This window comes from Danaus plexippus, chromosome 12 (assembly GCF_018135715.1).
Source record: "Danaus plexippus chromosome 12, MEX_DaPlex, whole genome shotgun sequence".
NCBI classification, from domain to species: Eukaryota; Metazoa; Arthropoda; class Insecta; order Lepidoptera; family Nymphalidae; genus Danaus; species Danaus plexippus.
This window is the reverse complement of record NC_083545.1, coordinates 6,683,586-6,702,154: the sequence shown is the minus strand read 5'-3', so window position 1 is coordinate 6,702,154 and position 18,569 is coordinate 6,683,586. Positions and strand designations below refer to the sequence as shown.

General features: G+C 30.1%; 2 protein-coding genes across 4 annotated transcripts in view; one reads left to right on the top strand and one right to left on the bottom strand.

Moving 5' to 3' along the window:
• Positions 1-3,512, bottom strand: part of LOC116772489 (uncharacterized) — a 47,611-nt gene extending 44,099 nt beyond the window's left edge. For 2 of the 3 annotated variants that reach the window (XM_061522200.1, XM_061522201.1), the window contains exon 1: positions 3,282-3,512. The gene's annotated coding sequence lies outside the window, so the exon portion shown is untranslated. The remainder of the gene's footprint in view (positions 1-3,281) is intronic. The other variant, XM_061522199.1, reaches the window with a different exon arrangement.
• The window catches only part of LOC116772500 (lipase member H-A-like), a 33,084-nt gene extending 19,714 nt beyond the window's left edge, over positions 1-13,370 (top strand). Inside the window, exons 2-4 of the mRNA XM_032664714.2 lie at positions 9,749-9,937; positions 12,012-12,312; positions 12,466-13,370. Of these exons, the coding sequence (XP_032520605.2) occupies positions 9,808-9,937; positions 12,012-12,312; positions 12,466-13,147 (1,113 nt within the window). The 5' untranslated portion in view covers positions 9,749-9,807 and the 3' untranslated portion in view covers positions 13,148-13,370. The remainder of the gene's footprint in view (positions 1-9,748; positions 9,938-12,011; positions 12,313-12,465) is intronic.
• Positions 13,371-18,569: the final 5,199 nt, after the last annotated feature.

Below are 18,569 nucleotides of genomic sequence, written 5' to 3'. Positions count from 1 at the left end.
ATTAAAAACTCCTTACTGATTTTTAATGAATTTAACGACGTCCTGCAAATATTCAAGATGAATGAAGTAGTTATATTAATAAGGTGTTACAAAGATTTAATGAGAAATTGTTTTGTTTCCGTCTTTTGATTAACAATGTCGAGATCTAAGACTTTCGCGAGTATTCATTTAAATGGAACTAATATTTTTAAGATGTCATCTTGTCTGCCTGTGATCACGGTTGCTGCAAAGTAACCGAAATGTCGGGTGTATGTAGTTTTTTAAAAATAATAAAATACGCGAAGTAATCCGAAAATATTAGTTTCCTTTAAATTTACAATGTTATTGAATATGCCCTTCAATAGCCAACTCCAAGACAAAGTTATTTACTATCGTATTTAAACGTCAAAAGATTTTTTTATTCATTTAAATGAAACTAGTATTATTCGGATATTCGGATATTTAAAAAACTACATAATCCCGACTATGTAGTTATGTAGTTTTTTAAATAATAAAATCCGCGTAGTATATCCGAATAATACTAGTTTCATTTAAATGGATAATACTCGCGAAAATCTTAGATCTCAATTTTTTTTTATTGATAAGAGTTCAAAGAATTTATACGAAAAAAATTTTCTTTTATAATCTTAAAATAATATTATTTAAAAAAGTTTTCACACCGCTATCAAACAGTTTGTATGTATATAAAAATTATATCATCCTATTATTTTCTCCGGCAGGTGGCGCTGTGACCACATAATTTCAGTTTACTTTATTCTGATAAATAACATTAAGACTACATGAAATCCTTTCAGTAGTTTTAAAACATTTAAAGACACTACTTAACAATCACAATAAATTTAGGCTCTTTCGTTTCTGATTGGATTTGTTACATTCAGATAGATCTGATCGTAGATTATAATAACAATACTATTACGTATCAATCTTAATAAATTTAAAGCCATACGAATTCTTAAACAAAAACATTTGATAGTTCTAAAACGTGACTTATTTTATAAATAATTTATTTCATTTCAAGATAGTACAAATATTTGTTGTAAACAGATTAAAAATAAAATCACACAAAACTTCATTGTATAACAACTGCTAACTACAATACTACTACTACCGAAACTCTCAGTTCAATTATTTGATATTAATTATAAATTACATATTTTTCTGTTATCAACTGTTGTAAGTGATAAGACAGTAAGCCCGATTTCTGCAGCATGACCATATGAGTATAGTTTCATTAAACACATTATCAATACACAATAAGGTAGTAATTAAATGTATTAGAATTTTCGTTTCCATATAAGACTGGATATATAATTAATACGTAATTATACGACGATGGTCTGGGATGTTAATAGCTAGCCACATGAGGAAAGTAGTTTTTCATCCAACGATCACGTAACGATTACGTAAAGACGAACTCGCGAGCCAATAACGAGATTCCAGTAAAGACTTCATTACTTATGTATAGTTTTAAGAAGCTAAAAATGGTATGTCGTTATAAAACTCATACAGTTATATACAGTCAGGACTTAAATATTAAAACTTTTTTTAAGTGATATTGGCTGTATATTGTACGCATGTTTGCTGTTGACGACAACAAATTAGAAAAAAATATATTTATGTTCAGAACACATATGTTTATATTTTTTATCTAAAACGTGACTGATTTTTTTCTCTATGTCGAATTAATTAAGTGATCGATGTTCAGTTTTGTATCCTCGTTTGGATAAAAAACGAATTATTAAAAATTAAAACAAATCAAATACACGTATTGAATTTATAGCCAACACTAATATTACACCATTTCCAATACATATTGGAACATTCACATTCACGAGAAATTTTATTTATATTAAAAAAAAAACTGTTAAATGGTGCCTTACTTTTTCGATTTATTACTTTAAAAAGAAATGTCTTTGAATCCATGTAATAAATGTTGTAACCGAGATACGCATTGGCAGTTCTCTCCGGGTCAATAGTTTTGAGGAATTAAGATACAGTTTACAGTTAAATAATAATTATATAATATTTGATATCGCGATACAATATTTAACCCAATATTGATACTCTATACATACCAAAATTATTTGACAAACATTATTTTCAAATATAGAATTCGAAGTTAATGTTTAAAATAAGAATGTTGTTCTATACCCACTTTGCCCACCTTTAGTTAACTAATAACTAAATACAAAATTATATAAATCAGAAGCCACTCAATGTCAATTTTTTATGTTTTGTGTGTCATTAGATAAGTTCAAAAATTCCATTATGGATGGACACGTAATTATTCCAACTAAGAATATACACATTATTATACATATCTTTATTATTGTAATCATATTCGAGCAATTATTAAATAGTCGAAGATCATTTATATGTAATAGTTACGAGAAACACTGAAACACCTGTATAAGTTATGAATATTACACAACGTAATATTATATAAATATTATACAAGAATAACACAAAACTGTATGTAATTCTATCGATAATTTAAAATTAATATGTTGGTAGTGTCACATCACTAGTGTAAATCCACCCAAGTGTCGATTGTTTGAAGTGTAAAGTGTAAACAGTACAATTGTTACCGTTCCGAGTCGTCTCGGGTCGGCGGTCGCCATCTGCCGCTAACTGTTTTCGTGTAAACCACTTTTTAATTGCATTCTAATAGTGTTGTGTAACATCCGGTTACGATCGGGACATCCGATTTGTAACATACGAAACTGAGCTGGCAGCATTATTTTTTGTTGTTGTCATATAAACATATGCTACCTCATTTACATTTTTATTACACGAATTATGAGATACATTAACGTGTTTATTGAGAAATATACGTCCTTGCTAGTTTCTACGAACAATGACTTTCTTGGTGAAAACATTCCGTGACCCAAATCTGTTTTAGTTTTATACCCTATAAACCTTTTGAATATTATTTAGCGTCTATGTAAATTGGTAAACTATTTTATATTTTATTATCTCATACTAATGATGATACCGGATATTTTTATTGAATTTAATTCGTTTATAAAATTCATAGACTTTGAAGTTATTTATCAAAAATAAACACAGATACAATGTATGTGCTTTTTTTTTGTCTATGTCCATTATATTATAATAAAGTCTATACTGCGATCTCCAAACATTCCAACACAATACATACATAAAAATATTTAGATAATGGAAGGCTATATAAGCAAAAACAGGAACAAAACACTGAATCTCGATTAAAATTTGCATGACATTCCTAGTTAAAATATATAAAACAATAAAACAAATCTTACCTTGAAACTGCGAATATTTTGACAGCTGTTTCAAGTCAACAAAGCAAACAACTTGAGACTTTCGTGTAGTTTTCATTAAAAAAAATACACTGGAACAATCACTCGCACATTTGAATTTCGAATTCGGTTTTTAGTAATGTTCGTCTTTAATCGGTATTCGTTCAAAATCCTCGTCTTCTCGACCGGCGTACGCGTTCGGAATCGCGCGCAAGACTGACTTCACCGGTCGGCCATTTTCTTAGCGCGTGGTGGGAGCAGAAATAGGAAATAAATGAAAAGAGAATTATGATAGCGTTGCAGTGCGAGCCTGTACGATACAATCAGATGCTGTTAATAATAATCGCTCGATTTATGTTTACGAGTAGTCAATGTTATGGCTTCATACATTTAACTTAATCGCCGCTACTTGAACGTAAAAACTTATAATTTAATACCGCGGGCGTTACATCGTTTGTATGAATTTATTATTATTGTAACGTCATTTAAGTGTTTATTTTAAATCATATTATGTGTTTGAATACTTATTACCCGCCATGTACACAGATACAATGTTACAGAGTGTTTTTCGTGGAAAATCATGAGAAGTGCGGCGTCGAAATCTCTAGTCTCTGCCATTAAAACCTCAGCATTGCAAGCTTTTCTAACAATGTATGATATTGAGAAAATATCGCATAATTTCAAAGCTTTAATAGTTATAAAACTTGTATGGGATTTCACGCAACTTGTTGTAAGAAAAAAAGAATTTGACAAAAGGTTCTTTATAATCATAGAAATAAGACAGTCAAGGTAGCTTTAATGTTTACCTATATATAAAAGTAACATGACAAATGACATTTGACATATATCCATGACAACACAATGACAGCTGACATATATAAACCTTGGTAAGGATTCCTTAATTTTGGCGCTCAAACCGTTTAACTAACTAAACCAAAAAAAAGTCATGTTTTATATCAAAACTCATGTCAAACCTATGTCAAAGTTTCTGGGAACTAATTCTTCAGAAAATATTATTTTCTTTCTCAGTCATTTTAAAATTATACAAGTGTTTTTTTACGAATTCTTATTGGTTTCGTATATGTTTTATTTGTCTGGCCATGACGAAATGTCAGACACCACAAAAACCATGCATTCAAGATTTTTAGGATTACAGTTTTGCTCATTTTATCTTATCGATTTAGAATCATTAGTATTATCTTGTTCGTTAACTTTAATAAGAATAATTTAAAGGATTTTAATATATTAATGAATGTTTTAAGGAGGTGCAACAAATGAAGGTTTCCTATATAGTTTAATTTTTGTATGGTATCCACACTAACTACCGCGTAGACTGTTTAATGTTTTTTAGTAAGATACTGCATTGATACTATCGTATCGCCAAGGAAATCCTCAATACTTTCCATGTTTACGTTGTGATAGTTAACTTCTCCTAAGGATACAGGTATTTTTTATCGCTCATGGTCTTTTTCTAGAGGTAATTTAGAATTCTATTGTCTGCTAATATTCTGACTTCCATTCGTCCTTTGTTTTTATCTACTTATACTTTTAGTAGAGGTCAAATGTTACTTATTGATATTAAATATTTTTACACAATTAAATGACTTCAATGCTAAAGTAATCATATAAAAAGGATATGGTGAGAAGCGAAAAGAATTCAATTCTTAAATATTTTTTTTTAAGAGAAATCAATTCTCAGCATGCTAGGATGGCTTAGAGAGCACTTCATTTAATTATTACTCCCTCATAAGAACTATTACAAAGATGATGAATTTGGCTCAGATCCGAATTTTAAATCTTATTCCAATCCAAGTCAACTGATACGAAATAATTGTAAAATGAACAATTTGATCAACATAGGCTAATTGAAATGGCATGAAGAAATACAATTCTCAAATTGTACCAGCGTGATTAATGGATACTCACCATATCCACTTCAAGTTGAACCTGATTATTACAGTTTCCAGTTAGAACTGCGGTTCTGATACACTTTCTTGAAGACCAGAGCTGCTGACTTCTAGTTCCAATTATAATTTTCAATCAACAAATCAAAAAAGACAGACCCTCTGGACTTATTGTATAACAACGACCATAATTGATTACCTTATTATTTAAACGGAAGACAATTGATGATAAAAGACACATAACATAGTTATCTATAGTTTAATATCCGGTCAAATGTAGATACTATATCTTGTAACAATGATTGGATATGATACTCCCAACTTCGCACCTTTTATTGCCTGCCCACTAATCTATGGAACACACAAAACACTACCGTTATGCCTTTCATTCTTCAAGAACAATACTGTAACATTTCTGCTCCATAACTTCGGAGTTATTTTAGAAGGGATGACAGTGTAACGAAGCTTTCAAGACAGAATTAGACGTTGCTCGTTGAGAAAGGTCTAAGCGATTTTGATACGGTTAAGGCTTATGTGATGAGATAACAGCAGAGGTTAAATAATGGCTTAAAGTTAACGAAAAACAATCTCACCGTGGCTCTCTGCGATAGTAAATAACTTACCAGAATTTTTTTTCTAAGAAGATCAGATCTGAAGTCGTGTCCTATACTTTGTGATATGAAAAATGTAAAATAGATAGAACTTACATTGTGAATTGCCACAATTTCTCAAACATTTACTAAATTTTGAAATAGGTGAAATATAATTTCTTATGTTATACCTAACATATCTATTATCTATTCCAAACGGAAGTCAAACCCATCTTTTTAATTTATGGTGCGTTTGTTATTTGTATGGCATTGAGCTATAAATTGAATAATAATTACGTAATAAATTATTTTATGACTGCTTACAAAGGTCTAAATTTATTTTGATTTAAACAAGTACTTTACTGATTTAAATGAAACTAATATTTTTCGGATAAACTACGCGGAATTTTATTATTTAAAAAACTACATAATCCCGACGTTTCGGTTAGTTTTCAGCAACCGTGATCACGGGCAGAAGAAATGTGTCACATCTGCCTGGAAAGTAACCGAAACGTCGGGATTATGTAGTTTTTTAAATAATAAAAATCCGCGTAGTTTATCTGAAAAATATTAGTTTCATTTAAATGAATAAAACTCGCGAAAATCTTAGATCTCATTACTTTACTGATTGTCTGATGGGTTAAACAATGTTATTATGTGTATTTTGTTATTTTAATCCTAAAATTCATCCGAACGTATTGTAATTATTTTTTTTGTGAGTGAAAAACCAGCATACATTTATATTTTTTTAGAATACTCCTACAATAAAATAAAAGCAATATTGTATATAGTTTATATTGCTTTCGATGTTTAAACAGCTTGAGTTTAAAATAAATATGTATATATTTAGGAATAAACGGACAACCTTTAAACATTTTTCAAGAAATAAATTAATTTAAATATATTTATTAACGAACATTGTGACACTAATGATAGTCTCTTATAGAAAACTTAGCTTCTAGGAGGAGAGAGGACTGGTCAGAATACTAAGTACCTAAATGCAACTTTTTTATCCATTAAAAAAAATATATTGATTATACTTTATGTTGCTTTTTGTATAGGATATCCGATAATTCAACAAAATGAGAATGAAACTGAAGTTTTTTTTTTTTGTAAAATTAAGAAAGTTAAAGAATTATAATCATTAATAATGTTATTAATTTTAGGCTCTTGTTTTGAAGGAATTAATACATTAGTTTTAAGTTATATTTTAAACGAGTACATTGAAGTCTCATTTTGTTTTTTTTTTTCTTATTAATTTCAGATCTTATATTTTCACCCATTCATATTGGTATTGATTAGTTTTAAAGGATAACGTTGTATATAGTACTGTTTTATAAGGTATAATACATACACTATTATAGTAACAACCAGTATCAAGATTGAATGAAAAATATTGATGAGCAAGATAATATATTAATAAAAGCCACAGAGATATTAATTATAAAAGAATAATTTTAACTCTGCTATACTAGAACGTTAAGGACTTACAATATTCATATACAAATATTAAAAAGGAAGCCGAAGTCCTCTTTCCGTTTGTAATACCATAAATGTATAAGAGATAAATATTTTATATTTAAATAATTTTCAGTAAATATTTTTGTTCAAACACTCGTCAGTGTATTTAACTTAGATTTGGAAGGCTAATGTTTAAAAAAAAATGTTATTTGCTTATATGTATTGAAGGTTTAAAATACATATGTCGTGCTATTCACGAATAACTAAAATTTTTTATAAGAATTTTAAATATTTTCATGGCTTTCATTGCTTTTCTGTTTCCCGTCATTGTCAATCAAGCTCACAGCACGCCTGATGCTTACCAGTCACCGTAACATGGCAACTTCTGTGGTATTGGTATCACATAATCTGTGCGACCTTCCTATGCCTGGTTATTCCCCTGTTGAACCTTCACCATCGAGTCTGTTTTATTAGAGGAAACTCCTATGAAACACTATGAATAAAACATTGTTTATTATACTCAATAAAATACATGACTATATTGAACAAGGGTCATTCGATGGTTGTATAAATAATGAAAGTCACTGATTGCATATTTCTTTTAAATAACTAGTTCACAGACATATGGATATATAAAAAATTGTCTCTTTAACGTCAATTTTACTAAGTATGCAAGTTATTTCATTATTTTTTCTATATTTTTACAAGTTTATTAATTTATTGAGATATATTTCATAGCCTACTGGTGTCTTGTGCGACGAAATTTATAATCAAAGACATCGTGAGTAGACTACTCGTATGTAAACAGATTTAATTGACCATCGATAATTTTAATTAAACTATTATCAGAACATTTTAGGTATGTATGAAAGTTTGTAATTATATTCTAACTTAAAAACGATCTTCTATTTACTTTCTTTTCTTTTGTATTTTTTTTTCACTGATGTTGAAATAAAAATTACAAAAGAAAGAAAAAGATAATTTGTTTCACAGTTTCCTTTTGAGCTGTTCGCAAATTATATGCCAAGTTATGCAAAGTATAGCCCAATTTTATACCTACAGCTATACTATACCTTATATAGTATAGCCCATACTATACCTTAATACTATGATGTAATGACGTATGAAAAACTGTCACCGCTACGTGTGCCTTCCAAGTATAACGATAACCAAAAAAGCGGCATATTTGTTAGTATTTATATTAACATGTACATTTCGCGTCCGTCTTACAGCGAGCAGACATGCTGTATTATTTATACATGAAGGATTTGTCAAGATGCTGTGCTTCCAAAACATAGAGCACTCTTATTACATATGAGACATGTCTTTTACTCTTAACAATATAAAGTTATTCTGACGAGAATTTTCTTTGTTCATTCTTAAAATCGTTTATTCCATTCGCCCAAATCTATTCTAGAATACGAAGAGAGATTGACTGAGTCAATTAAACGTTTAATTGTTTAACTACGTGTGAGTTAATACAAGGCGATATTGATTAATATTCTGACATTTTTCAAAAACATTTTGTTATCTAAACAATGTTTTGATTAATTAAATATTTATAAATACCATGAAATACATATTTTATTTGTTTTGATGGGACAATGTATGTAAGAATTCATTATAATTTACACAAACTTGTAAATTATAATCTTGTTTATAAATATATATATATAAAAATAACTTACTCAGATGATTTGTTAAAAATTTTAGGCGATGTTCGTTCAATCATTTAGAATCCAAGATTTGTACGCGATAGAAGTGGGAGCGAGAGGTATGGGAGGTATGGGAGGTAGAGGTAGAGGTACTCTACAACCTACTAAAAGACTTGGGCCTGTCCTGAACGATCATCAATTCATTCTTGGAACGTACTTCGAAGGCAGCCCTAGTAGGTTCTTTTCAAATTTGGTTAGGTAGGGAGAAGAGCTTGGACGGTGGAGGTGAGCATTTAACGCGCGTTAGTTAGGGACCCCTTAAACCTACACCTTGGTCGCAAGTCCCAGGCTCTGTTGAAGCTCCACTCCCTGCAACGCGATGGACCCGGCACCCGCTCGGTGAATCCATTGAATGCTAAGAGGTTTCGTCTCTCCAGAGTTCCTATAACTTGGACCAAACCCTAGTATCCTTATCACTAATCTGCTATATGAATGAAACATTTTAAGTTGTCCAAGTTAAGTTGTTTATGCAAAAAAAAAAAACATTAAAATTACAGACAACTAAAGAATTATCCGGATTGAGTTTTCTCTGATCCCATTCCTTGTTGTTCATTAACTGAACATTTCTCAACAGCTGTCATATTGTGTCTGTTTTTATACACGGTTTATATTTAACGTCATTATTTTCTAGACTTGGCGAGGTCGTTACAATGATTTATAATTGATATCGTCCATTTTGTTTTTTTTTTTAATTCATGTTTTTCAATTAATTTTTATATTCATATAATTTTTTAAAACGAACACGCTGTAAGTGTCAACATTATATTGAGAAAAATATAAAGTACAAAATGTCTTCACAGCTATATAAGGGGATCATTTAGCGTTCAGACATATTTAACTTTGGACGTATAGGCTGGTGATGGTGATGAGACCGGTGATGGATTTGGTGAATATGTTGGTGATATGTATCCTGGTTGTTATCGGTAGTGGACATTGTATGTATAGTAGCAAGGAGCTCGAAGGTTACCCAGCAGGATTTATGGCAGATTGTGAGTAGAATTATATCTATATTTATGTATTTTCAATATCATTTTAAAATTCATTTTTTTTTTTTTATAAAGAAAATTAACGAAACTTACAATCGACTGAAGAATTTAATATTTTTTTCGTCTGTATTTATCGTTATTTGAATTATATTGAAGAGTGTTTAGCTTTATCGATTGATATAAATAATATTTTTTTATACGAATATAATAAAAGGTGTGGTTGCCTGGAGATTAAAAGGCCCGCCTCTCGTACGTAAGGGTTCGAAAAAAAGGTTCGAGACCTGGCAAGTACCAATGTGGTTTTTCCGAGTCATATGTACTTTCTAAAAGTGTATAGACACCACTGGCAGACGGTCTCACCGAGCAGTGGCGGGATGACCACAAGCCCAGCCGGGAAACTGGCTGGAAGAGGGGCTATACAAGCAAACCTTGGAGTGTAAATAGCTCCAAAAACTGCTGGCGCAGAGAAGTCAAGGGGAAACCACTTCAACTATCTTCCCAAGAAAATCATCATGTATGCGGATTGCTGATACGTGATGCTCACGAAGAGTCTGCAAAGACTCTTGTTACGATGATGATGATGATAGGAATATATAATTAAATTGATAGTAATTTATAAGTCATAATTAATGATCTATTTAAAAATTCCCTTGGACTCCGATAATAGCACAGATCTGACACATATATAAATAAAGCCGGGTTCATAAACATAAATTGAAGGCTTTCATCATAATCACCGCATGTTCCCTTGAGCTACTTCTGTATTGCTAAGATACTAAAACAATGTCAAACTAGTTAATATCTTCGACATAGTCGGAGTGTACTTAGAAACTGCGTTCAGAAATGAATGCTCAAAAAATAAATTGTTACGAACTAACGCCATCTATTGTCAACTTCACGTGACTGTATAAAATACACCGGTTATGAGATATTCCCGCCAAAATTAATCGAAATTCGGGATAGTTATAATATAAACACAATGTTTGAAAAAAAAATCAAACAGAATGAGAAAATAAATATATTTAAAATTTCTTATAGCTACAAATATTTATATTGCTCATACAAATTTAAATGGTGTTAGGTTAAAAGAAAGAAAAAAAATTGAAATTGTAGTGTGTATTTTTTTTCTATTTAAATTAATTCCTCTAATGATTTACGATGTAATAAATAATTATACAAAAACGGAAATTTTATATCACCAAGGTTAATTTATTACGACGTCCTACAATAGTATTCGACTAACATTAACGACGCCAGTGACACGAGCAGGATTCGAACCTGCGATCCGAGGAATAAATAAAGTTTTTTGGCGCCACGTTACATTTGATATGTATTTTAATAAATTATCAATGCACCTTTAGATCTTGAAAGAATTGGATTTCCTTTGATCATTACAATGTTGCAGAAAAGTATATTTTTACAATATAAAGCCATTAAAAAAAATTCCTGTTACATTGATATTGTATAAGTTTTTGATCCCTAGATGAAAATCATTTTTCTTATAGTATCTGGGAAGATTAATATCACCCTATTTATATAATAGTTTATCTTTAGGACTAGTTTGCATTATACTACATACGAAGCGTTTACCGTTTCCCATTCAATAACCGAGGTTAATACTTAATACTATGTGCGAATATTGGAAGGTAAAAAACATTACCTGTCCGTGTGTATTATACGATGATAGCTTGGGTAAGCATACTGATTGTTAATGTATATTTATTTAAAATCATTAACATTTAAATAAGTCTATACGTTTTAGACTTAATAAAACGTTGGGATCATAGACAAAGACCTCAAAGCATACATCCCTACACTTTTTTTCCTCTTTAGGTTCTGTCAAAAATATAGATAACAATATAACATTTTTAATTTTTGGACTAAACCTGTTACCAAAAATTGCTTTAATCTTGGAATGGTTTAAACACTATTAAATCAACAATGCCCATGTTGTACTTATCTTTGTATATGTTTAACACATGGACATTGTAATCATATTTAGCCTCTGTGAACACAAATACTTGGTTACGGTCGCAATCAAAACTAGGATAATATTAAAAAAAATAAAAAATTCCAGGCCCTGGTTCAGATAAGGAAGCGATCATCACGAAGAACACTTTAAAGAACTTGTCGATGACAGTAGTTAGCACGAGCAATCCAATGAAAGAAATACGAAGGAAATATAATTACTATCAAATGAAGGAGCTAGCTAAAGATCCGTTGTTAGATTTTAACAAACGTACCGTGCTCTACATAGGAGGTTTTCTAGACAGCCCCAACTTTCCCATACCAGGGAGGGTAGCGAAGGTCTACGATAGTATAGGATATAACGTCTTGTTATTAGACACCAGCTATTTTACAACATATGAATATCCAAGGTAAGGTCCTTGAATAATATTTAAAAAACATTTTTATATTTCGTTTCTTGATTGTTAAACTTTCGTTAAAATTATTTATAACTAATGTAAGTAATTTTATGAATGTAATATCTTTCAAAACATTGAAATCAGTCTTGTTTATCACATTTCCAGAGCGTCACGTCTAGCTCGCCCCGTCGGTGTTCACGGAGCGAAAATGTTGTTCGAACTCAAAAAACAAGGTCTAGACCCGAAGAAGTTAGATGTAGTTGGCCTCAGTCTTGGAGTTCACACTGCCAGCTTTATAGCCAAAAACTTTAGACTCATAACTGGCGTGAACATATCAAGAATAACTGCGTTGGATCCTTCGGGACCTTGCTTTAGGAATTTAGGTCCAGAAGACAGAATCGACAAATCCGATGCCGATTTCGTTGAAATGATTGCTACTAATATAGACGGTTACGGCATGGCGGCCCCCGTGGGTCATGTCAATTATTACGTAAACGGCGGAGAGTTTCAACCTGGAGAATTAGTTTGGTTCCTCTGCATGACCCTGTGTAGTCACATCCGGTCTTATATGGTGTGGCTGTCAGCTCTGCAGCACCCCAATTCATTTATCGCCATGCAGTGTGACTCCGTACAACAGGCGAGATTCAAAAAATGTCGGGAAAGGAAGCCTTTGGTGACTAATTTGATGGGACTAAAGGTGGATAAGAAAAATGAAGGCATATTTTATCTAGCCACTTCCGCTGCATATCCTTATTATTTAAGCGAGAGAGGCTTAAAACAAAACTCTGACCTTTTCAAGTCATTAGCAGCGTCATTTAACAAAGAAAAACTTATTAAAGTTAGATGAAATTTAAATTGTATTTTTTATTAGAACGCCATCTATGTTGCTTTGGATGAACTTCAGAAGTTAGTTTTTAGTTACACTTTAAAACATATTTTAGTTTCAGTATCTTTTTCTAGGTGGCAGTGTTTTAAATAACACTTAGTAAAATTATTTTATTACAAAATAAAAGTGATTGATTGGTGAGCGAAGCAGTAATGAGGCTTTAAATGTTTCTAAGAGGTTTTATTTATACTCATAATAAACTGGATCTACTTTTTAGGACAAATATTTCAATGATTTCATACCTTATAAAACCGATACTTTGGAGTTGTTATTTTAATTTTAAACTGTATATATTCATATATATACATATAATAAGAAGTCTTCAAAATGGTTAAAGGGTTTATCCAAGTTCCCTTATTTCTGAGATATAATATTATCGAATTAAGTCAATTGCTTCTGTATTTCACGTAATCATCGGCTAATTTAGAACATACAATATTTCAACATTAAAAATATTTTGTAGGAATTTTTGTTTAATTAAATTATAATTTCGCAACAATTTAACGATCATGAATTTAAATAACAATAGCTTTGATCATCTCCGGCCGATGCTTTTTCCATAAAAAGATAAATAACCGTTTTTTTTCTTTTAAATAATTCTATAAGTAATAAGTATTACTATGAGAAAGAATACATACTATTTAAAAATAATTTATAGATATAAAAGACATTCGGTTGCTTAATTTTACAACTAAAGTTGATTGTTTAAATAATAACCGTGAGTTATTTAACCGGAGTTTAATTTATTCCATTAGAAATGTTATAATCTGTGCAAGGTCAACGCTGGTCTATTAAAACGCATTTAAATCTGCAAACATCTGCTTACCTGACGGCTGGCCATTCTTTGTTTGATTCAACACTCATTATACTTACTCGTCAATAGATGGCAGTGAGGGTCATTACAATGAAGTATTTGGACAAATTGTGATGGTTCGCTTACCGCCATTTTGAATAATTAATATTTTAATTACGTCCGTATTTGAATTAGGATAAGGGTTAGTTTGTTATAAATAGAAGGGTATATTTTTTAATGGACGGGGTCAGTGAGCGAATTGTTCTGGCTATATTTAGATGGTTCCTATTGAGAGATTTTTTTTTTATTTTCGGGATGCTATGGACACCTGGACCTTGTTTAAATATTATTATTCATCTGCGACATGACAATTTGAATCATCATTTCGTATCTGGTGCTCGTCGTTCGTACTCTCTAAATATCTTATAATTTTAGTACATTCAAAAATTTATTTAATAAAATTTGTGAGTGATAGTATATTGATAAAATTTTAATTGAATGCTGTTTCTAAATCGGTGCGTATTTTTTTTATAATAACTTAAAGGCAAATGAAATGGAAAAATGACAAACATGCCAATTATCTTACTTAATTTTTAAATATAACTAAAGAAATCTTTTATACATTAAGATTTTTTTGCAATTAATCTCTACAATGAATTTTTATTTAGACAAAAGAGTTAAAATGAATCTTATATAAAAATGTCCTCCAATGAAATTCTTTATATAAACCAGAAATAAATGACTAATATTGGTTTCTGAACGATTTTTGTTTTGTCAATCTTTGAAGTTAACATTGAATTACTTACACACAGTCTGTAGCGACTTAGACGTAATTATGATTGATGATTTATTGTGTACAGGAAAAATTATGTTAGGTAGCTATTTTTTTGGGAAATAAAAAATACAGTAATTTGATAATAACTTTGATAAGACGAGTGACTGATGAGCTACGTTGAAGTTAATATAACTATTTGTTTCAACTCGAAATATATTTCCATTTAACATACATACCTTATTTAAATTAATCACTTGTTATAATAAAACATTTACTTCATCAAATTAATATGTTTACTATCTGTTTGGATCTTCACATTAACTACGGAACGTTTTGCAGTTTTTGTTTTATAGAACTTCGCACGCTATAGTATTAGCGTAGGTTATTTTATATAAACGGAATACACGTAGTGCGAAGTCTGACGATGAAACTTGTGTTAAGCAAACGGATTGCTCACGGAGGTTGCTCTGTATATGTATATATAATAAGTTTTTCATTGATTTTAATAGCAGCAACAATAAAAATAGTTAAAATTTTTGTTTTTCCGAACCTAATATGGTTTGGAAATGCCTAATGGGCTTATTTTATATCTGGTATCTTCGTTTATGAGCAAACAATCACAGTAATTTAATAATAGAGCCATGAATGATTTATTTGGCGGTAATAATTCGAACATCGGTATTAAAATCTCAACTTACTTAAGCATAATTTGAAGCGTATTTTCTTTTTTTTTTTTTAAATTCAGAGCTGTCAACGTCTGTCACTAATATTTTTGACATTGACATATTTTCTCAGGGTTATTAAACATAAAAAAAATAAATAAATTAGAAAACTACTTAGAGTAATTTGTTATATAAATGGATGTGTGGTTATATCATTGGAACTAAAAGTTACAGATAAATATCGATAAGTTTTTGACAGTTTACACAGCGACCAATCGCCCTGAGCCCGGTGGGAATACACCTGCCTTAATTATATTGGTTCGATTAATGTTGGCCGGTTGGCTAATATTGGCCCACTTTCACAACCATTACTCAAATGTTGAGGTGTGAAATAAATTTACAACATCCTTATTATTTTTATCTCTGTACTACCGTATTAATGTAGACTGTACATCATTTGTTAGCTTAACGTTTATTATCTGTGGTCGTTCTCTTTATAGTTTTATATACATATATTTTTAACTATTCATTACTTATCTATTGAATCTTTGTATTACCTGAACTTGACGCGTTCTTTCTTGTTTAATAAACGGAATCAATGATAGCATATTAATATACCAGGGCTACAGGGAACGGATAGCAGGTAGGGATTTTAATTAAATTACCGTGTAACGTACATTTTATGATCCCTTAATATATACACATAAATATACTTAGCGGCTTGTGTGAGATCATATAAAAGTTTTTAAAGTAAATTAACCAGTGTCCATTATATCTAAAAGTATGGCCTCTACTTTCAAGTCTAATCATTTTGTCCTCCGATATGTAGATTATATTTTAAAATGTATAAGTTTTGAATAAAAAAAGTATTGTATAGGATTGTAGGTGTATTCATATTATTGTGCTTACTATACGGGTACTACGAAACGAATATTTGAAGAAAAATTAATAAGACAAATATTATTTCTTTTTTATGAAAATCTAATTTATTATTAAATTTAAGAATAAGAAACCTTTATGGTAATTAGTAAATAACATATTAAGGTAATAGATTTTTTTTTTCTAAACGATTAAAACTTAGTCTGACATCCGACGAAACAAAAAATTTTACAAAAACAAAAAGGTTAATTAATTTCAATAAAATAATTTTTAATTATGTTGTTCAATATATATTTATATTAATAACATATAAACATATATATAAATAATCGATATATCTTTTAATGTCTTCCCTCGTAAACCACAGTTTATTTTTTACAAGCTCAATAATGTTTGGCTTGAGAAAGTTATTTTCATATTACAATCTACATACAGACAAAGTAACCAACTTTTAAACGCTATATATATTGGACATTGGTGTTTTAATTCTAAAGATTTATAAACATATATACTCATAGTGATATATATTTTTAAAATCAATGCAAAAAAAAATATCTTGATGTATTTTTAAGTGTAATTTGAATAAACTTATTTTTATATTCGATAAGTGATGTTATCGCCAAATTAATTACCGTCTCAAGTCATATTACCGGTTGTTAACCCGAACTTACACGCTTCGTTAAATAATGCTTGTACAAACATACGGAGGTGTATTTGTTTTTTATTATTTTTATGTACTCAATAATAATGCCTCGAAATAAAAGAATTTGAGCAGTTCGGCGTTCGAAAGTTAAAATTATGAATATTTAAATATACTTCTATCACATTTCGAAAAGAGGCTATTGAAAAAAAGGTTTTCGTATCAGAATTAATATTTTTACAACGTAACAGTTATATGTGAGAATAGTCATTTTGGTTCAATGCTGTTTTTTAACGATAACTTGCTATTAATATTAAGTTTGACAGGTTCATTGAAGGGAGCTGTCAGTTAAGTGCTCTATGGAGAGGTCAATTAATAAACGAATTTTGTGTTATCTATGAGTGACGTCACCGTCGGGACAGCTTCCGCCCGGAAATTGCCTCGCCCGAACACACTAGATTTTTAATGCCAACCTCCTCTAATATTGGCTGTATGTCCTTTATGTATTACACTATTTACTTTATTATGATTTTAAATCAATTACGACACGTACATATCAGATATGCATTCAGCGTCCATATACAGATTTAAAAGTAATAAGTACCTACAGCTTTTACATAAAATAAAGTTTTTTTAAACAATAATATATCATTATATTATTCTAGCTAAAATAAAAATTATCTATGAAAGAAAGCAGTTTTAAATCATTTAGCCAAATTAATTTTCATCGATTTTGCGAATTATTCACTCATACCAAATTATCTGTTGTTATTTGTATGTCCTGTCTAAAAACGGTTTAACCTTTATTTAGAAAAAATAGGCGGGAAGATTTAGAAGTCACATCACTGTTCTAATTATTTCATATACGTCAAATTAAATTAGTTTTTAAAAATAAGTATGTTTAAATTATTCATCAACAGATAATTTTACGACGAATCCAGCCAGTTACTTTGACCAAATCCTCGTGTCAGAGGGTTCAATACTATTTCCGCTGTATTTATAGCCCATCACAAACAAATTGTCCTTAAATCACTAGCACCTATTGCTTTGCAAAAACATGAGAACATTCGCAATTATAGTCATTTTCTGATAGAGTACGTTTCTGGGCGGGTTTGTTTAAAAATATTAACACAATGAAATAGACAAAACTTGACAAATATTAAGAGCATCATTCCTGTACAACAAGCCGATGGCAATGAATTTGATTTTAACTAGCTTGTCATTAACGAGAATGCAATCGGTGCCAGGGTTAGTGTATACCTATTCATTTAAAATAAGTCTGTTTGAGTCAGCTGTGTGTATTAGCTTTAACATTAATTTTGCTTCTAAACTTATAAAAAAAATCTATGTAAACAAGGATTAAGAACTTTAAATCTCATAAATGTGACTGCACTATGAGACCTCAAGACACTAGTAGCGTGTTTGTATGTATGTGTTTGTATGTATGTAGCTATACGGTAGGAAATCAGAAATAGAGATGGCATGACAGTAACAAAACTAGCTGACAAGATATGTCTTCAATAAATTTAGAACCTTAACTTATGTATTACAAGTAGGAAGAAAATATATAAATTGTTAAACAGGATAATATTAAACGTACACGTCAAGTTAGCCTTTGTTATATCAGAGTATTT